Source organism: Oryctolagus cuniculus, chromosome 12 (assembly GCF_051225735.1).
Source record: "Oryctolagus cuniculus isolate XC-2025 breed Fujian yellow rabbit chromosome 12, ASM5122573v1, whole genome shotgun sequence".
Classification (NCBI taxonomy): domain Eukaryota; kingdom Metazoa; phylum Chordata; class Mammalia; order Lagomorpha; family Leporidae; genus Oryctolagus; species Oryctolagus cuniculus.
This window is the reverse complement of record NC_142878.1, coordinates 57,906,657-57,928,531: the sequence shown is the minus strand read 5'-3', so window position 1 is coordinate 57,928,531 and position 21,875 is coordinate 57,906,657. Positions and strand designations below refer to the sequence as shown.

The window sequence follows — 21,875 nt, the reverse complement described above, 5'->3', positions numbered from 1 at the left end:
CAACAGAACCAGCACCCATATGGGGTACCGGTGCTGCAGGCAGAGGATTAACCTAGTGCGCCAGGATGCCAGCCCCATTCATAGAGATTAATTTAACTGACTTATAATCTAAAGGTTTCTTTTCACTATTCCTTTCCCTTTCTTTGTGTCCCCAAAAGATACACAGTTATTATAATCTTGAAATTGAAAACAAAAAGTAAATGAGGAGAACACACCTTTCTACTTAATAATGAACTCTAACTGCAATCAGTTACTCCCAAGTTATCCTTAGTTGGAATCTTCCCTGGATTTTTAATTGATGGCATAAAGAGAGCATTTACTTCAGAGAACATAGTGGAACTGTCATTTTTTAAATGTCTTTAGTCTTCTAATTCTTGGTTACTTGAAGTAGGCAACCTGAAGTTGAAAAAGAATTATTGGTAGAAAGGTGAGCAAAAATCAGTGCATGAAAGTTTAAAGGAACAGTTTCTTAGAATCCTTTGTATATTAAAAGAGATTTTACTTGCTAATCTTTTCTGTTTGGGTGAAATTTGTCTTTGAAAAGCTTGTGCAACCTCTACAACTGGCGGTACAAGAATCTGGGAAACTTACCCCATGTGCAGCTCTTGCCGGAGTTCAGTACAGCAAATGCTGGCTTACTGTATGACTTCCAGCTTATTAATGTTGAAGATTTTCAGGGAGTGGGAGAGTCTGAACCTAATCCTTATTTTTATCAGGTAAGAAAAAGCATGAAACTTCTAAATTTATTTTTGTATTTGCCTGGCTGAACCATTTGAATTGGCTCAGTGGTGATACTAGACATACACTATGCCATACACACACAAATCAATTTCAGGTGGATGAAAGATGAAGAAAGAAATGATAAATTAGAAATTATTACAAATAAATATTGATAGATACGTTAAGTTGTGTTAAGAAAGATCTTTTTTATTCCCATTTTTATCATATTTTTATTAATAAAAAGAATAAATTTCAGGTAGTTCATAGATACAATTCTAATGATATTTCCCTTCCCCTTTCTTTCTTTTTAAATTTTTGTAATAATATATTTTTAATTTACTTTATAGTCAAAGACTTAATACTCCTCTAATAGTTCCAACAAGAAAAAGTAAAAAGGCAGGAATATAGACATGGACTATAAACAGTAGTGAATTCCTAAGAAGCCAATTTCACTCATATGCATTATATTTTTATATACTTTTATGTATTAGCTATCACAAATCAGATAAAAAACATGTGATGGTTGTCTTTCTGGATCTGGCTTATCTCCGGTTACATCCATTTTGTTGTGAAAGTCAGGACTTAATTCTTTTTTATGGCTGGCAAACATTCTATTGCATATATATACCATACTTTTTTAATCAGTTTTTGGACATCTAGGTTGATTCCATGTCTTAGCTATTATGAATTGAGCTGTTTTAAACTTAGTGATACAGGTAACTTTTTCATGTACTTATTTCATTTCTTTTGGGTATATTTCTATATATATTTAGGGCAGATTTCTGGTTTTTTTTTTTTTTTTTTAAAGATTTATTTTATTTATTTGAAAGACAGAGTTACAGAGAGAGGTAGCCAGGAGCCAGGAGCTTCTTCCCGGTCTCCCGTGTGGGTGCAGGGGCCCAAGGACTTGGGCCATCTTCTACTGCTATCCCAGGCCATAGCAGAGAGCTGGATGGGAAGAGGAGCAGCAGGGACTCGAACCGGCGCCCATATGGGATGCCGATGCTTCAGGCCAGGGCTTTAGCCTGCAGCACCACAGCGCCAGCCTTGGAGTGGGGCAGGTTTCTATATGAGAGCTATTCTAACTGAGGTGAGGTGATACCTCATTTTGGTTTTTATTTGCATTCCTGATTGTCGCTCCCCCTCTTCATGGAGGAATGACACAGGACCCTGCGCTGTTCTTTTGTCTGCTTGGCCCTCCCCGGGTTTGCTGCTGGTTCTTCCCGGGTTGGCTACCGACCCTTCCACCTCCGTGGAAGGGCAGTTCCCCCTGCCACTTTCCCCACTTCCGCAGGGGAGCGGCACACCGCCGGCCGGCTCTCTCGGGGGCTGCTCAGGTGTTCTTTCAGATAGATGTTCCTCGATGCATGTTGTCTCTCTCCTCCTTTATAGTCCTCTTCCACCAATCCCAACTCTGCTACCCACATGCCGAGTATGCTGCTCTCCTCCAATCAGGAGCAGGATCAGCTCCTGCAGGTCATCACTCAAGTTGGCGAGAGGCAGCTATGTAGAAGCTGTTTCCTCCTCTCCCAGCGCCATATTGTGGGAGAGCAGATGCATAGAATAAGTCTTAATTCCAGTAACAGTCTAGTCCAAGTTGCTCCCCACACCTGATGGCTAGTGATCCTGAGCATTTTGAGAAAGATCATCTTATGTTTGCTGCCAAAGCATAAGTGATAAAGAAAAATATTGACTAATTTGACAGAAAATTTGTTTTCCAAATTTAACGAACAATGGTTTAGGGACTGGCATTGTGGCATGGCAGATTAAGCTTCTACCTGCAATGCCAGCATCACATATGGGCGCCAGTATGAGCAGCCAGACCCGGCTGCTTCACTTCCACTCCAGCTCCCTGCTGATGTGTCCAGGGAAAGTAGCAGAAGATAGCCTAAGTGCTTGGGTCCCTATCACCCACGTGGGAGACCAGAAGAAGCTCCTGGCTTCTGACTTCAGCCTGGTTCAACTCCAGCCAGTGTGGCCTTTTGGGAAGTGAAACAATTGATGGAAGATAAACTTTCTTTTTCTCTCTCTCTGTCTCTCCTCTTCTCTAACTCTGCCTTTCAAATAAATGAAAAACAAATAAACAATGGTTTGAAAATATCCCCCAAAATAAGCATATTGTGCATTTAAGTGATACCTTTGAATAAGTAGAGATGGAGGAATGATGATAAAGTAGTTTGAAGGGGATTTGATTTATTTGGAGCAAGTTCCAAGATGTTTGTTAAAATGGAATTCATTCAACTTGTGTTACTGTTAATACTTCGTGTCTGACCATTTAGTTAAGTACAAAATTAGGCAATGTTCATTTTACACATGAAGTTTTAAATAAACATTGTTTTTTCAGGACTGGTACATCAATCTTGCTGAAAATACAAAGAAATCTGGAAACTGGGTTTTCAGCTTTGGTTTTTTTAGTGATCATTTCCATGATTTCTAATTTGTTCTTTTATTTGTATTAAGATGTGGTACTTAGAATAATGTAGATTGCTACTTACACAGAAAATAGGAAGGTTACATAGCCATGGCTTCGTTTCTCTACTATCTTCCAAAGAACTAGAAAATTTTAATGATAGAAATAACTCAAATTGTTGTATCACCATGAACCAGAATATAAATGATAGTGCTGAAGGTCTTCCAGTAGTTTTCCTATTGCTTTTGCATGAAATCCATATTTTTATGTTTGTTTTGATTTTTTTATTGTGTTTCTGTTCTCATTTTACTTTTGTCTGTGATCTAGTACTTGTCAGTGTTAACCTAGGATAACTCAGTTTTATGAAGTATTCACTTGGCCAGATTATTAGCTCTTTACTTCTTGTGGTGTGCTAAGTGAACAGATCATACCAGATAAGCCATTTTCTCTATAAAACTGAAGCAAAATTAAAATCAGGAAAAAGCAGTAAATGCTCAATCTGATTATGTTTGCATTACAGAATCTTGGAGAGGCAGAATATGTGGTAGCACTTTTTATGTACATGTGCTTACTTGGATACCCTGCTGACAAGATCAGTATTCTAACGACATACAATGGGCAAAAGCATCTTATTCGTGACATTATAAATAGACGATGTGGGAATAATCCATTGATTGGGAGACCAAATAAGGTAATTTTATGAATATAGTATGTTCTCTTATTTGTCATTTTGGCAAGATAGAAAGATTTATATTTATTGAGTTATTTATATTGTTCCACTTTGTCCTTTTGTTGTCTCCTTTTAAGATATGTGAGAAAATGAAATAATAGGAACTATAAATAATTGTCTAGCAGTCCTATCTGATAGTTTTACTGGTTTGCTTTGAACTTCTATCTTAGCTACTATATTAAAGATCTTTGTGGCTAGTGATCAGAAATAAATGTTTCTGAGACATTTTGATAAGATGATGGACAACAAAATTTTATTATAATTTATAATTTATATACTGTTGTAAGAATATGAGCTCTCTCTCTCTATATATATATATATGAGTATATATATGAGTATATTTGGTTTTGCAAAGGTATAATTGTATTGGGATAGGGTGTGTCTTAGGGATAAAGGGAGATAGTAAAATGATTTCAGACCTTAGGATTTTATTTAATGAAAGATGATGAATAAAATCAAATTAACATGGATATTTGATTATTTGATTTTATTAATAAAGGATTGAATAAATTAGAATTAGCAATATATTACTAATGGTAAAATTAAGACTGTGATTGTAAACATGACTGCAAAAGTTCTTTCACCTTTTCTTGGAAATCATCCAAAAAGTAACAGAAAATGAAAGGAGAGGGGATAAACTCCCTTTTCAGTGAGATAATAGATAAGGTAAATAAGATCAGGAAGAAAGCATGAAAGGCAGAGAATTCAGAGGACCAGTCTTAAAATGGCCAGCAAAAGCATACACTTTCTGAAAATGAGAATCTCATTCTGACATGTAAGAGCCACATCCCTGTTATTCAACATTTGATGCAGAAATTGGGGTGAGCAGAAACCCTTGTGGTTCCAGATTGGTTTAAAATGCCTGTGTTGGCAAAATGTGTACACTAGCAAGGAAAGACGCCTTTTGTAGAAACCATCCAGGCTTTAAGAAACAGCCCTGCTGACTGCACTTTAACAAACTCTTGTACACAGCTAATCAAAGAAACCTACTTACTTAGTTATGAATAATAAAGAAGCCAGTACTAGCTCAATTTTTACAAGAAAATATGAGGAGAAGAGCATCAAAGCATAGACAAGATATATACTTCAGGGGCCAGCATTCTAGCATAGTAGGTTAAGCCTCCACCTGCGATGCTGGCATACCATATCAGTGCCAGTTCGAGTCCCAGTTCCTCCACTTCCGATCCAGCTCTCTGCTGATGCACTTGGGTAAGCAGTGGAAGATAGCCCAAGTCCTTAGACCCCTGCACCCACGTGGGAGACCTGGAGGAAGCATCAGGGTTTCCTGTATTTGGCCTGGCTCATCCCTGGTCTTTGTGGCCATCTGGGGTGTGAACAAGCAGATGAAAGGTGTCTCTCTCCCTCTCTCTGTAACTGCATTTCAAAAAAAAAAATACTCCAGAAAGAATGTTGTACTAGAACAGATGAAATTTTCAAATATACATTTTGCTATAAATTTGAAAATATTTAATGAAGTAAGCATTGCGAAGAAATTTCTGCGAGGAAAGACAACAAAGCATAGCAATGCAAGAAATTAGGAAAAGATAAAATATGAGCTGGAAGAAAGTAAAATCATAGGAATGAAATCAAAATCATGAGGAATACAGAAGAAAATAAGACACTGCCGAGTACTCCATAAAGAACACAGAAAAGGAAGGGGAGAAACCAAAATAAGACAGTCCAATTCAAAATGAAAAATGAATTAAACAGACACTGCATACAGGTAGACGTACAAATAACCAGTAAGACACACACACAAATGCCTACTCTGTAGCTAAAATTACTAAATAACCCAGTAGAATGGGTAGAATTATAAAGAGTGACAGTTAACTAAGTGTTTACAAGGATGTAGAGCAGCTAGAACTCGGGAGCTGTGGCATTGCTGATGAATGTAAAGTGATACAGCAAACAGCTTGACAGTTTCTTATACAGTTAAGCATACACTTGAAATACAGTTCAACAGTTTCACTCCTAGGTATTTATCCAAGAGCAATGAAACCATATCCAAAAATATTTGTACATGAATATTCAATGCAACTTTATTCATAATAACCCCAAACTACAAATAATCCAAATATACATGAATAGGTGAGTGCAGAAACAAATTGTGGTATGTTCATTCAGTAGAAGATTGCTCAACAGTATAATTATCTACTGTGCACAACACATTTAAAAATCTCAGAAACATACTGAATGAAAGAAACCAAATATAGAGGAGTACATACTTTATGACTCCATTTTATGGAATTCTAGAACTGGAAAAATATAGTGACAGAAAGTGGATCAGTGGTTGCCTAGAACTAGAAAATACAGATTTGACTACTGTTGGGCCTCAGGTGATGGAAATTTTTATTGCCCTGGTGGTTACATGGGAGTATATGTTGTTGGTATTCATCAAATTGTACACTTAAAATGAGCATATTTTACTGTATATAAATTACACCCCATGAAGTTGACTAAAGCAGTTGTTTGTAAACTTCTTAAAAGTACAGGATCTATAAATTACGATTTTGCCAACAATTTTTTGTGGAATTGATAAACATGAGACAAATAACCCAAATGCCAATATTAGTGACTGAAATCCCCTGAGCTCTTCCCTGTTTTTACACATATTTTCATATACAGAAAATACTATGAAGATTAAGTGGTTTTTCTTCTTTGACAGAGGAGTGCTATAGACAAGTCCTAGGATGTGCTAAATGCATTTGCTAAGTTATATTGCTGATCATCACACTGGGATACCAGTTAAAGAGCTAGACAGAAGAAAATAGACACAGTCAAAAAATAGCCTAATCTGGTTACTAGTTACTGGTTACTTAATCTGGTTTATTTAGTACTATTCATTAACTTATTCTTGTAATTCCAAGCATATGATTGTTATTTTGGGGATTATTTTAAGCATATGATAGCTGTTTCTAGCATATGACTTAAGTGATCTCAAGAGCGTTTTCATTGTGCTTTTTGAAAATAAACCATACCTCCCATTTTTTCCTCCCTAGGTGACTACTGTTGATAGATTTCAAGGTCAGCAGAATGATTATATTCTTCTGTCTCTAGTACGAACTAGGGCAGTGGGTCATCTGAGGTATGTGAGAAAAAATGCTCGTAAAATTATTGAATTTTATTTCTGTTTCAGTTTTGAGCTTCGGCAGCTAAGTAGTTCTAAATTATTTTAAGTTTAAAATATTTTGATTTATTTACCTACTTACTTATTTGAAGGCAGAGCCACAGAGAGGCGGAGGCAGAGAGAGAGAGAGAGGGAGGGAGGAAGGGAGGGATAGAGGGAGGGGTCTTCCATCCTCTGGTTGACTCCCCAGATGGCCGCAACGGAAGTAGAGCAGCTGAGACTCGAACCTGCACCCACATGGAATGCTGGCACCGCAGGCTACAGCCCTACCCATTACGTCATAGTGCTGGCCCCATTAAGTTTAAATAATAATGAATTATATAGTTATTTTTGTCTACTTTGGGTGCCTTATGTTATAATATCAGATTTCTTGTATAACTATTGCTACTGAATTTTTTTTAACTCTTGAAATTTCACTAATTTTGACTTTTTTACTCTTCAGTTGCATTAAGAAACATATTATCATAAAGTCATACTATGTGCTGTATCTCTTAGAAACTTAATATCAGAAATTATAGGAGTTAAAGTGTTTTGCAGTATCTTCAGAGTAAATTTTTCATTGCCTCGGCCTCAGATTTTTCCCCCTCACACAATCTTTTAGCTTCAGTGTTAGAGGATAAAGGAGCCATTTGTTCTCCCAGGATTAAGAATTGTCAAAACAAACAATAATCTATTTTTAACATTTATTGTGATGTATTTATGTGCTAGAGATTTATGGGAATAATATCTTCTTATTACAAAGCAGCAGTTTTATATAAACCTTCATCTAATATGAGTTACTAACAAAACTATAAGGAGAGTTCATTTTATCATTTTATTTGGTGAGTATAAAAAAAATTCTCCAAGCTGTCATAATGTTGTCATTAAGTCAAGGTCTATTTGGAGCTTAACCTAGTGCTCACATTCCATTAGACTGATGACTTTTATATAAGAGTAAGCAAAGATATAATGTTTTAAGGAACTGTTTTAAGATGATAGCATTCCAAAATACAATTTATTTTTACTTATTGATTTGTTAAGCATATTTTTGGAGACACTTTTTCCAAAAAGTAATTTTTCCTCTTTAAGGTTTATGATTGCTATCTGAATGGGCCACCATTATGGTCTGCATAATTAAAATCCCTCACAAATTTACAGTATGAATAAATGAATACTGCTTTCTCTCCTCCCTTCTTTTCCTACTCTGTAGTACTCTGCCAACCAAAAGAAAGACTCTGTTGATAAACTGTTAATTAATGAAGAATCTTAAAAATCTAATTTCAATATTACTTTGCATATCAAAATTGTTTAACCACTTTGAGAATCCAGAAGTGGCAAGTGTTGTGACACAGCAAGTTAAGCCTCCACTTGGGAGGCTGGTAGTCCATATTGGAGTGCTGGTTCAATCCCCAGCTGTTCCACTTCCTATCTAGGCCCTGCTAATGCACCTGGGAAGGCAACAGATAAGGTTGAGTTCCTGGCTCCTGTCTTCATCCTGGCCCAGTGGTGGCTGTTGCTGGCACTTGGGAGCTGAACCAGCAAATGGGAATGGAATTACTGGGTCATATAGTAACTCTACTTAACCTTTTAAGGACCTGATGGACTGTTTTCCAAGGGCCTGCCATAATTCTTGTATCCACACCTTTTATCATCCAGAGTAGACTAATTGGGTGATTGACTAGGAACCAAACAACTTTAGTTCCAGAGACGTGTTTTAGGATACTCTTGAGCTGTTTAGAAGCCAGAATAGTGGGACATTTCTGGTCCCTTTTCCAGCATTCATTGTTCTCGTCTCCATCTGATTTGGTTAGCTTATTCGATACTAGTAGAAATGCTTAGAACCTGTTCAGAGTGAAGTAATGAGGCTGGAGCTTTCCTATATTATTTCCTTGTAGGTTTTTACCAGATTTCAGCTTTATTATTTAACAATATTCTGTACAACTATATTCCAGGGACTTAAGAAAGAAGTTGGTAGTCCCCATTGCCCTACTTTCAGGATAGAGCTCCAAGGAACCTGTCCACTCATGCTGCCACCCTTTGCTTTTTTGCCTGGTAGTTTATTATGTTCATAGTGTTTGGTCACTTAACAAATATTTTCAGGTGCATCTTTTAATTGACAGTGTGCTAGCTTCTTGACTCACAGTGATAAATCTAACATTTATGTAACATTTATGGACTCTGCCCACATGGAGTTTTGAGTCCAATAGAGAAGAGAAACCTACCTACTTTGGCTCTTAAGATTTTAGCCAAACTTTCCTCATGTATGACAGTCACACTTTAAAAAAAACTTCTTTATTGAACTATAGCACTGAAGACTGGAGGGAAAAGTTTTCTCAGAGGGACCAATTCAGTGATCATTGCAATAGCACTGATCAGTGCTCTGTCTAAAGATAGAGCCTGGGCTGGCGCTGTAGTGTAGTGGGTAAAGCTGCTGCCTGCAGTGCTGGCATCCCATATGGGCAATGGTTTGAGTCCCGGCTGCCCCGCTTCTGATCCAGCTCTCTGCTGTGGCCTTGGAGAGCAGTAGAAGATGGCCCAAGTGCTTTGTGGCCCCTGCACCCATGTAGGAGACCTGGAAGAAATTCCTGGCTCCTGGCTTCAGATTGGCACAACTCTAGTCATTTTGGCCATCTGAGGAGTGAACCAGGGGATGGAAGACACCCCTCTCTCTCTCTCCCCCCTCCCCTCCCCTCCCCTCCCCGTAATTCTGCCTTTCAAATAAATAATAAATCTTTAAAAAAATATATATGCAGCCTTCTGGATATGAAGGGCAGAACTGGACCCAGAAATACAGTGATTGCCATAAAAACGGCAGTGTGAGCCACCTTCTTAGACCACTGTCCTTGTAATCCCTGACAGCCTGAAGTTTTAACTATAATTTCCTTTACAATTTTTGTGAGAGAAGTCATACTGAATATTTCTATCATTGTGCATCCTTTTACCAGTATTGGGACCACCCACCTATAGCGTGACTCCTTGGGGTTCTAAGGAATTATTGGAGGAAATAAAAACAATTAAAATATTATTATAAATAAATATAAAATGATGTGGTAAGGATTATCTGGGAAGTAAAGTTGGACTTTGAATAGAGCATAGGAGTCTAGTAAGTGAAGTTGAAGAAGATCTGGTTCACATTGCCTCAGTGGCAGTGGAACAGTAAGTTGGTACCTGACAGCTCTATCTTAATTACTAACATGGTTACTTCAACCTTTTTAATCAATGCATTGATTGTTTTGTCATTTCCTTACCACTACCCCCCTAAAAAAGAACAAGAGGTTGGTGATGAAGTATTAACTTTTTACTTGATTTACAGTTATATAACATTAAGTAGCTTTTATTTTCTCTATTAAGATTTTAAGCAGCTTTTTTTATTATCACTGTTTAACAGGACTATTTAGTGGACTATATTTTAAAAGCTGCATAAATATGTTATTTTTTTAAATACTTATTTATTTGAAAGTCAGAGTTACACACAGAGAGAAGGAGAGGCAGAGAGAGAGAGAGAGGTCTTCCATCCGCCGGTTCACCCCCCAGTTGGCCGCAACAGCCGGAGCTGCGCCGAAGCCAGGAGCCAGGAGCTTCTTCCGGGTCTCCCATGAGGATGCAGAGGCCCAAGGACTTGGGCCATCTTCCACTGCTTTCCCAGGCCACAGCAGAGAGCTGGTTTGGAAGTGGATCAGCCAGGTCTCAAATTGGCCCCCATATGGGATGCCAGCACTGAAGGCGGCGGCTTTACCCACTACGCCACAGTGCCAGCCTCTAAATATGTTAATAATCTTGAAATATATTAATTATTTTGTTTGTTCTCAAAGGGATGTCCGTCGCTTAGTGGTGGCCATGTCTAGAGCCAGACTTGGACTTTATATCTTTGCCAGAGTATCTCTCTTCCAAAACTGTTTCGAACTAACACCAGCTTTCAGCCAGCTCACGGCCCGCCCACTGCATTTACATATAATTCCAACGGAACCTTTCCCAACCACTAGAAAGGTAAGACTTCTTTCTGCATTGTGTAGAGAAATTGGGATTCTCTTATAGTAAGCGCATAGTCAGGACCATCCAATCATTGGTTTCTTGTGCTCCTTATACCAAGGGACTAACTTCAATTTTGATATAAAAACAGTATATAATCAACTCATATTTATTGAGTTCTTGCTATGTATCAATTAGCTCTTTATGTATATTTTCTCATTTAATTTCAGTAACAGCCCTGTTAATAGGGTTTTTGCATTTGGGGAAACAGTCAAAGAAGTAGATTGAATATGCATAGAGTAGGTGAAGGATCCAGGATTTGAAAACTCAGACAGTGTAACTCTAGAGCCCATGTTACTGATTATTGCATTACACTGCCTTTCTTCAGCTTGGAGAACTTAACTATTTACTCCATTATAAAGTCATAAATAGTTTGCTTCGTAAGCTTATATGCTGGAGAATAGGGTAGGGGGAGCACATACACCCAACAAAAACAGAACTGCCACCCACCCCTTCTGATCTCCCTACTCTCCCCTTTTCTCACCACCCTCCCTCTATAGGTAACTAATCTCTTCATTTCTGGTTTATTCTTAGTTTACAAGGGGTCTTCAGAAAGTTTGTGAAAAATGCAAATTATCAAAAACTGTGCTTGAGTTTCAAAAGTATTTTTCATTTCATTGTTCAATGAGCTTTTTAAAGTACCTACATATTTTCTATCTTACATTTAAGTTAGCATACTGTCGATTTGGGGGCTTTACATCATTTAATCAGATATCATAGAGGCAAGATGGATTGTATTTTAAATAAAGTGGTTTTAAATATTCACAGTATACTTCTTCAGTCTCTGTTTTTAAAAAATGAAGTTCTGTGTGTTCTGTATTTTTTAACTGCCTTTTTGGTGTTTTTTGAAAAAGGAATGGTGCTATGGAGGCATAACAGGAAAAGGGTGAAGAGGTGTGATAGGGTGGGGTCATGTAAAGCCTTGAATGTCAGTCTCTGGATCAGACATGGCCCTGGAGGTCTGAGCATCTCAATCTTCTGTGGGCTGATTATTAAAGAGGGGGATTCCTAGTAAGAGGTTTGGAGCAGAGCTTAGGTGTCTCTGTGTTTGACAAGCTCTCAGGGTGCTTGCTATGCAAGGGCTTCGGTGATACACCTGGAGAAACCTCGAATGCAGGTCAGACAGTGCCACCAGAGGGAAGGCTTGGAAACCAGTACTTTAGACATCAGTCATGGATTCAAGCTTTGAGGGGTTGGGCGCATCTCCCCATCTTCTGCTCTGGAGATAGTTTGGGGGTCACAGAGGCTCTGCATCTTAACAGAGACAGCTAGCTCCCAACAGAGCCATCAAAAAACAGTGAAACAGGCCTTCTGTGTTTTGAAGGCCACATTTCCTAGTTATAAAACCATGGCAATTTTCGCACACAGAAGTTGTGATGGTTGCTAAAAGTGATCATTAATCAAAAGAACATCTGCTTGCATACAATATAAAGAAAGGTCTTTTGAAAGTTGATGGAAAATGTACATTATGCAGAAACTTTGTAGTTTTTTTGCACCAACATTAGTATCTTTTAATTCCATCTTCCACAAACTTTTTGAAAATCCCTCATACTACTTAATTCTGAGAAATACCGTTTAATTTACTAAATATTTGTAACTTTCTGTACTTTAAGTAATTTGTTACTTTAAGGTAGATTTTTTTCTTACTATATATTTTTTCCATTATGTTTTGTTTTTTTGTTTTTTTGTTTTTTGACAGGCAAATTTAGACATAGAGAGAGAGAGACAGACAAAGGTCTTCCTTCCGTTGGTTCACCCCACAAATGGCCGCTACGGCTGGCACGCTACGCCAATCCAAGGCCAGGAGCCAGGTGCTTCTCCTGGTCTTCCATGCGGGTGCAGGGCCCAAGCACTTGGGCCATCCTCCACTGCCTTCCCAGGCCACAGCAGACAGCTGGACTGAAAGAGGAGCAACCGGGACAGAATCCGGTGCCCTAACCAAGACTAGAACCTGGGGTGCTGCCACCGCAGGCAGAGGATTAGCCAAGTGAGCCGCAGCACCGGCCCTCCATTATGGTTTTCTGAATTGTTCCTACAGTAAGAAAGAGTGAGACCTTAAAGAATTTTATTGACTATAAGTAGAAATGCTGTTAGTCTTTATCCAAGGATGTTTTGGGAAGAAGCGAAAGTTTTATACTTTACTCATTTTATACTTTCCTCATTTACTTTATATACACTGATAGAGCAGTGCTTCTCAGATTGTTGTCAGGAACTCTTCCATAAAAATTACCTCGTTCTGCCCTATATCTATTAAAACTAAATCTCCAAGGACTAGAACCCAGGCACCTGCAATTTAACTATCTTCTCTGTCTAATTCTGATAGATGCCACAGAATTTAAAAGGAACACTTAAATATTCACCCTTATGGCTATTAGTCTGTGTATTAAATGATAGAAAATGTTAACTTACTATTTTTTAGAAAAGCATACATAGGAAGAATAATTTTAATATTTTTTTTCTAAATTATCATGTGATTTTTCTCTCTGTTCAAATGACTACTTATCTCTTACTAATCCTTCTACATTAGTAGGGGCCATTGTGGCATAATGGGCTAGGCCACTGCTTATAATGCCTGCATACTATATAAGAATGCTGGTTTGAGTCATGCACTTCCACTTCTAATCCAGCTTCCTTCTTATGCATCCTGGGAGGCAGCAAATGAGAGCTGCAGTGCTTGGGTTCATGCCCCCAGGTGGGAACACAGATTATGTTCCAGCTCCTGGCTTCAGCCTGGCAGCCTGGGTTGTTGCTGGCATCTGGGGAATGAACCAGTGGGTAGAAGATCTCCATGTGTCTGTCTGTCTCTCTGCCTTTCAAGTAGATGGAAAAAAAATTCTTCCACATCACTTGATCAACTAAAACTCCTGTTTGACTTGCCAGCCTGAAATTGCTTTAATAGCTAGTGACTCTTAGCTCTCCTAGTCTCTGGCTTCTCTAAATTTAAGTGGAATCACTACTCATGTATTCCTTATTGGCCTCTCAGACTTGCATCTTAATGTCTTCTTACTATTCTTATATCCTCTAATGATGCTTTTTCATAATATCAAGAAATGGATTTATATTGACATTGAAATATTAGATTGTGGAGTTTTTTCATGAGACACTTATTAATTTTTTTGGCCTTCTTGTAGAATGGAGAAAGACCATCTCATGAAGTACAGATAATAAAGAACATGCCCCAGATGGCAAACTTTGTATACAACATGTACATGCATTTAATACAGACTACACATCATTATCATCAGGTGAGTTTTTTCAAACTGTTTAATTTTTCTTGCTATAGAATGAATCTTCTGTTTTACAGAATAAAACTGTAAGGTGCCTAATTCTTTGTATGAAGGCAGTTAAAGTAAATTAAGTAGATTGTTGTTATTCATGTAACATTTATACTTTTTAAATGTCTTTATACAGATAGAATCTGGCATATAGTAAAGTCCATATCTTCAAAGTTTGCAATTTGATATGTACTGACATAGGTTTCTACCCGTGAAGCTATCACTACAGTCAAGATAATGGATATGCCCATTATCCCCAATAGTTTCCTTGTGCCCCTTCCTAATTCCTCCTTATTGTCCTTAATCAGTTCACTTTTTACCTTCTTCAGTCAATAAAGGATCTGTTTTATCACTGTAGATTAGTCTCCATTTCTAAATATGTATGTAAATGGAAAAAAGAGTATGTATTCTTTTTCTCCAGCTACTATTAATCAGTATAATAATTTTGAGATTCATTCATGTTATTGTGTATCAGTCATTTCAATGCCAAGCAGTAGTCCATTGTTCCAAATACCCATTTACTTATTGATAGAAATTTGCATTGTTTCCAGCTGCTATGAGCATGACTATACAAGAAAAATTCTTGTATAATTTTTCTTCTTGTGTGTGTGTGTATAGGAGTAGAAGGACAGGATAGTAAGTGTGTGTTTAAAATTTAAGAAACTGCCATCTTGTTTGTCAAAGTAGTTGTACCACCTTCCACTCTGACTAGCAATGTGAGTTCTAGTTGCTCCACATCTTCACGCACATTTGATATGTTGAGTCCTTTTTATTTTAGCAGTTCTAACAGCTTATGTGGTAGTCTCAGTGTGCTTTTAATTTTCATATCCCTAATGAGCAATGATATTGAGTATCTTTTCATGAGTCTTTTGCTATCTATCTTCTTTGGGAATGTGTCTGCTCAGGTCTCTTGCTCATTTATTTTTTTTACTGGGTTGTACTTTACTATTTCAGAAGGTTTTTATTTTGGCCATAGGTCTTTTACCAGATGTGTTTTGTAAGTATTTTCTCATAGTCTATGACTTACCATTTTTAAGTGTTTTTTAGAGAGCAGAAGTTTTAAATTTTGAATAAATCCCATGTATCTAATTCTTTTATGCTTCTTATGTCCTACAAATACTTAGCCTAATCCAAAGTTACAGAGGTTTCCTTCTGGAAGTTACACAGGTTTAGGGTTTTAGAAGTATATATAGAGATCAGCATTGTGGCATAACTGGTTAAGCTGCTTCCTGCAATGCTGGCATCCCATATGGGCGCCTGTTTGAATTCTAGCTGCTCTACTTTAGATCCAGCCCCTGCTGCTGGCCTAGGAAAAGCAGCGGAGGATGACCCAACTGCTTGGGCCCTTCCTACACATGTAGGAGACCTGGAACAAACTTTTGGCTATGGCTTCAGCTTGGCCCAGCCCTGGCCATTACTGACATCTAGGGAGTGAACCAGCAGATGGAATATCACTCTCTGTCTCTTCTTCTGTCTCTATAGTTGACTTTCAAATAAATAAATAAATAATCTTTTAAAAAAAGGAAGTATATATTATATTTTTAGAAGTATAATACACTTTGAGTTAATTGCTTTGTATGGTACATGATAGATTGAGTTTTATTCATTTGCATGTGGATATGTAATTGTCTCATCACTGTTTCTTGGATAGACTATTTTTTCTTCATTGAATTGCTTGTCATCCTTCCTCAGAAAATCAGTTGACCATGTATATGGGTCTATTTCTGGACTCTGTTCTGTTCCATTGTTCTATTCTATGTAACTTTTTGCCATTGCTGTACTACCTTGATTACCTTAGCTTTATAATAAGCTTTGAAATTAAATAATATGTCTTTTAGCTTTGATCTTTTTTGAAATTGTTTTAGCTATTCTGGTTTCTTTTCTTTTCTATGTACATTTTAGAATCAGCTGATCAATTTCTATCCCCAAAAAGCATGCTATGATTTTAGTAGGATTACTACTAGGAGAATTGTTTAGGACCCATTTGGGAAGATTGATATCATAACAATAATGAGTCTTCCCCTCCATGAATATAATAGAACTTTCCCCGCATTTGATCTTCTTTCAGTTCTGTCATCAGTGTTCTGTAGTTTCAGCATGAAAATCTTATACATACTTTGTTACCTTTTTTAATTAACTATTTTATGTTTTCTGTTGCTGTTTTGAGTGGTTCTTTTAAACGTTTCATTTCTCAACAAGGTAAATAACCTCTGATGAGAGAGAAGCCACACCTTAGCTTCACGTGGGGTAAAGAGGAAGTTAAACCTATGCAAAGAGTCTTCAGATGTTCATTGAAAATGCATGTTAGTGAAAAAAATACATGGGTGTTAAGTGTATTTTACACCAAAATAAACATTTTTTATTCTATTTTCCATCAACTTTTTTAAGTACCCAAACAAACTGTTCCAGTTTGGTTTTATTATTTGTTTGATTAAGATTTATTTGAGGCCGGCGCCGCGGCTCACTAGGCTAATCCTCTGCCTTGCAGCGTCGGCACACCGGGTTCTAGTCCCAGTCGGGGTCCTGGATTCTGTCCCGGTTGCCCCTCTTCCAGGCCAGCTCTCTGCTGTGGCCAGGGAGTGCAGTGGAGGATGGCCCGAGTACTTGGGCCCTGCACCCCATGGGAGACCAGGAGAAGCACCTGGCTCCTTCCTTCGGATCAGCGCAATGTGCCGGCCGCGGCGGCCATTGGAGGGTGAACCAACGGCAAAGGAAGACCTTTCTCTCTGTCTCTCTCTCTCATTGTCCACTCTGCCTGTCAAAAAAAAAAAAAAAAAAGATTTATTTGAAAGGCAGAGTGACAGAGAGGGAGAACCAGTGAAAGAGAAAGATCTACCTACTGCTCCACTCCCCAAATGCCTGTGACATCCAGGGCTGAGCTAGGCTGAAGCTAGAAGCCAGAAACTCCATTTGGGTCTTCCAGAGTGGGTGGCAGGAACCCAAGTACTTGTGCCATCACCCACTGCGTTCACAGGATTGTTGGAAGCAGAGTGGCCAGGATTGCAGCCGGTACTCCCATATGGGGTACAGGCTTCCCAAGTGGCAGCTTAACTTGCTGTGCCGCAATATCCACGCCTGCTCCAGTTTTCTGGTTGAAGGGGACAGAAGCCTTGTGCTCTGCTCTTCCCTCCCTGCATGGGCTCGTCTCAAGAGCTTGGTTCCCCCCTACCCCTCACTGGACTTCTTGATTGAAGTGAGCCCTTTTTTGAGTTAGAGTGGCAATCAGTCTTGATCATCCAGTATTTTTTCTCAGAAGTGTTTTTAGCAAATTCCTTTGCTTAAAAATTTAATAGGTTTTCATCTCTGATCATTTAAATGTGACATCTTTGTCGGTATATTCCTTGCCATTAAGAGAAAATAGGTTATGGTCATCAGAGCTGTTACATCTGTTAATGTAAAATGGCCAGAGTGTTTTGGGGAACTCCAGGATAAACAGTATCTATTAGAAAAATGATGTCAGTGTAAGGCTTGGGCTTTATAAACCGTGTGTTTTGTTCTGTTTTCATTTGCATTCATATTGCCCTTTTTTGGTAGACTTTCTTACAGCTACCACCTGCCATGGTTGAAGAAAATGAAGAAATTCCAAATCAAGAAACAGAATTGGATACAGAAGAAGAGGGCTTGCCTGCTCAGACTGACACCACATCTAGTCCCACAGATGCCAGCGCCGGTCAAGAACCCCCAGCTTCTCAGACTGACACTACCCCCATTCAGCTGGAGAGCGTCCTGAGTCAGACAGCAGACAGCTGCGACCCTGAAGCTGCCCACGCTCTAACTGAGGCCACTGCTACTGTCACAGGACCTGTGGCTGCACCAGCAGAGACCAGCAACCCTCGAGATGCTCCATCTGCCACAGCAGAGACCAAGTAGCCTTGCTTAGGGAGGACGTTTCATTTGTAAAGTTAAGTTTTGTATTTGACGTTTGTTTCTGCCGTTTTAATGGCACTGATTAATGTTTAGTCCTTACTTTTGTTAACTGATTTCAGGGTCTTAAGTATATAAAATGTATGTATGAGGATGGAAGGGTTTCAAAAACTTCAAGGAAAATGAAATTAAAAGATAATGTGAATTTTTAATGAACTCTTGCAAGCCCCCTTATATGTGAGTTACTGTAGTTTCATGTGTTTAATCAGAAGAGCAAATGACCATTCCTTTGATTTTTTTTGATCACTGAAATAATTATCTATAGAATACACAAGCCGTACCTTCACGTTTTTTCTGAACTTCTTTAAGAAAAGACATAATGCATTGGCATTAACCATTAATGCCCTTAAGCAAATGTTCAGATTGGGAAGGAAATTGATTCTTGATCATACTATCTAATGTTCAAGTTCCGTTTCCTGTTTTCTCACTTTTATTTGACCTCTTCCTTGATGTACAGTGTTTATACCATTAAGACAGCAGTTTCTCTATCAAAGATGTTACATGCGTTTTCTTTATCCAGAATCTCATAATGTGTTAGAATAACCTAGGGTTTCTGTTCTTGGGGCCTACCTCAGACCTAATGAATCAAGGTTAGAGCTCAGGAATCTACTGTAGCAGGTTCTCCACACCATTAATGTTTGAGTTGGTGTCGCAGTGGCTAGTGAAGCTGAGCCAGCATTTGTCATTCTTCTAAGCAGGAAGAATCTGCCATAGCAGTCTGGGCAGGAAGCAGGATCCAGAATCGGGCAATGAGAGTCAACAAACTAACTCCTGTGTACAGGGTAGAATTCTCCCAGTGCGGAGGTTCTGGGTTTTCTGCCCTGTTTTATTTTCCGGGTAGGTGGTTAACCAGCCACAGGGTGACCTTCAGGGTAAGATATGCAGCCCTGTGGGAAGGCATGGTACTGGGACCTTGCTGCTCCCGTGTGGTTGGTGAGCCAGCAGCCTCCGTGCTGTATTCAGGTTTGTTAGAAATGCACAAGTGTGGGCTCCCCTGCAGACCTTTAAATCTAAACCTGCGTTCAGCAGGGTCCCAGCTGATTCATGTGCGCCCTGTGGTTTGACAGACACAAACTGAGAATGCTGTGCTGTCCTCACGTGAATGAGACTGTTAATGGTAAATGTAACAGTGAGCACGGCTAATGTTTTCTGACAGGGACTCTTTGCCTGTAAGGACCCTGGGCAGGATGGTGAAAGCTGGGGAAAAAATAATAAGATGGATGTGTGTATGTGGGGAGAGAGCAATTTCCCACTAGTTCTCGTCCCTGCTTTGGTCATCTGCTAGAGTGCCTGGGGGAAGCATTTCACCACAGGGTCCCCTCTGGTGTACCTATATGCTTAACCATGTCCAAGAGATCTTTGAAGAAATGATCAGGAACTATATACTAGCAGCGAAAGCCTTCAGATCTGACATTTTGAAGGAATGATTAATTCATAAGGGAATTAAACCCGTAAAGTCCAGTCAGTTATAGTCGTGAGTGACTAGTGTTTGCTCGGTTCTAGCAGGCTGAGGTGGGTAGGATTCAGGCTCATCTTCTATGTCTTACTGCTTTGGAACACTTGATAGATGTTGGGGAGATGATGAAGAGAGTGAGATGCCACGGCAGCAATACTAGGAAACCCGGGTCTATTTATTGTCCGAATAAAGATCAAGCCAGATAGTCTGTTACATAATTTCTCTGATAAAAGAATTTGCAAGCAGGTGTTGTGGGCATCTGTGTAGGAAATAGCACTCACAGAATTACTTTCATCTGTGAATATATGGTATCAGGCTAAGCAAGAGGGAAAGAAGCTTTGCTGTATTACCATCTTTCCTGGAAAAGATTGATTTTTTCTCTTTACTCTTGAGGGGATATGAACTGTGATACCTACAACCCAAATAGACAAACTTAGATGGCTTTCTCATTAAGTAAACTGGTTTCTACATACTGAACATCATGCTGTCTAGCGGGGTGACCGTGCTCTTTCTGTGCTGCTGCATTGTCTACCACACATAGAAAGACAAATTTAGGTAGAAGATGAATGAGGCCTTTATCAGGAATTGGAAAAGGAGGTGATGGTGGTGGGATTTGAATTATTTTAAATTGTTTATTCACTGGAAGGGCCAATGAGTTGCAGTTGATTATAGAATCAATTTTTTAAGGAATTTAAGAGATTTACTCTTTTTAATAATGAGAAAATGGAATCAGAGAGACTTAATCAGAGTGCCAGCTGTGGGACAGTGAGGTGGAATCCAAGTCCACAATCCTAGGGCAGTTTTTATTTATTTTTTCGATCAAGCGTGTGTGCACAATTGGATCATCAATTCAAGAGTTCAGTGTTTAATTTCAAATTACTACAGAGAGGTACTCTAGCCATGTGACTGTTTCAGATTAGTGTTCCTATTGCTCTGCTCTTTTTCGTAAATGAGTATGTCATAATTTTGGAATCTATTTTTAAGAGAAAACCAAAAAGTTGCATGCCAACAGAATAAGCATCAAATGAAGCAATTCAAGCATTTAGACTTTTTCCCCACAAAATGCTGAGTTGAGAATCTTAGTTCATTACCAGCTGCTGTGAATAAATAACTCCATTAATTTGGGCAAATGAATGAGATCTAAGCATTATCTGTACACTTGAAGTTAGTGTGATGATAAAAGTTAAGATGCTTTGCTAGATACTGAGAGAAGTAGCTTGCATGGGCCATTTGTACTCCTCTTTTAAAAATGTTTTTATAATGATCAGGCAACAGCATCATTGTAAGATAGACTTTACACTCACCTAGACCTGGCTTGCATTTTACGTAATTTGCTTATTGGCTATCGGTTTGGCCTTAAACACATTTTATAGCCTCTCTAAACCTATTTTCCTTAGAAAATAGGGAAAAGTCTTTCTGGATATATTTGTTTTAAGGGATAATGTTTATGAAAATATCTGGCAGCTGGGTACTGTGTGAATACTAGTTAGTCCCTCCCTCTGGTTTTCCCCAAAGCTTTGTGACAGCACGGGATATTGCTAACTAATTCTCAGCCTGCTTAGTGATGCCCCTATCCAGGGTTAAGGAGGGTGACGGAAGTGGACATGTGACAGTTGATGTTTGAGGAATCTGTCAAGCTTCAAGTCAACTGATTGGAGACCTCTTTAAAAAATTTTTGTTTTCCTTTATTTATTTTGAAAGTTACAGAGAGAGACTTCATCTACTGGTTCACTCCTCAGATGGCCACAAGGGCCAGGCCAAAGCCAGGAGCTGGGAGCTTCATCTGGGTCTACCATGTGGGTGGCAGGGGCCCAAATATGGGCCATTTTATGCTGCTTTTCCCAGGCCATTAGCAGAAAGCTAGGTAGGAAGTAGAGCAGCTGGGACAGGAACCAGCACACATAGGGGATGGCAGTGTTGCAGGCAGCAGCTTTACCTGCTATGCCACTCCACCAGTCCCAGTTGGAGACCTCTTAAGTCAGTCAATCATAACATTAGGTGGTCTCTGCTGAAATTAAAATTCTGGTAGAGCAGTATAACCAAAGGGAAGACCCTGCAGTCCTACCTTGCTTTCTGTGCATGGAACTGATACTTCTATCAGTTCCGAATCTTATACTACTCTGCTCCCAAATCATTTATATGGTTACATTTATTTAACTTCATGCCTTGAATGTGCAATTTTCTTTGTGTCTTGCAGTCATTCAAATAGCATCTTTAGAGTTGTC

At 38.8% G+C, this 21,875-nt stretch overlaps 1 protein-coding gene across 1 annotated transcript in view; it reads left to right on the top strand.

The window, feature by feature from the left end:
* The window catches only part of AQR (aquarius intron-binding spliceosomal factor), a 104,204-nt gene extending 85,517 nt beyond the window's left edge, over positions 1-18,687 (top strand). Inside the window, exons 30-35 of the mRNA XM_002717997.6 lie at positions 545-716; positions 3,651-3,821; positions 6,860-6,945; positions 10,779-10,953; positions 14,127-14,240; positions 17,805-18,687. Coding sequence (XP_002718043.3) covers positions 545-716; positions 3,651-3,821; positions 6,860-6,945; positions 10,779-10,953; positions 14,127-14,240; positions 17,805-18,140 — 1,054 coding nt within the window. The 3' untranslated portion in view covers positions 18,141-18,687. The remainder of the gene's footprint in view (positions 1-544; positions 717-3,650; positions 3,822-6,859; positions 6,946-10,778; positions 10,954-14,126; positions 14,241-17,804) is intronic.
* Positions 18,688-21,875: the final 3,188 nt, after the last annotated feature.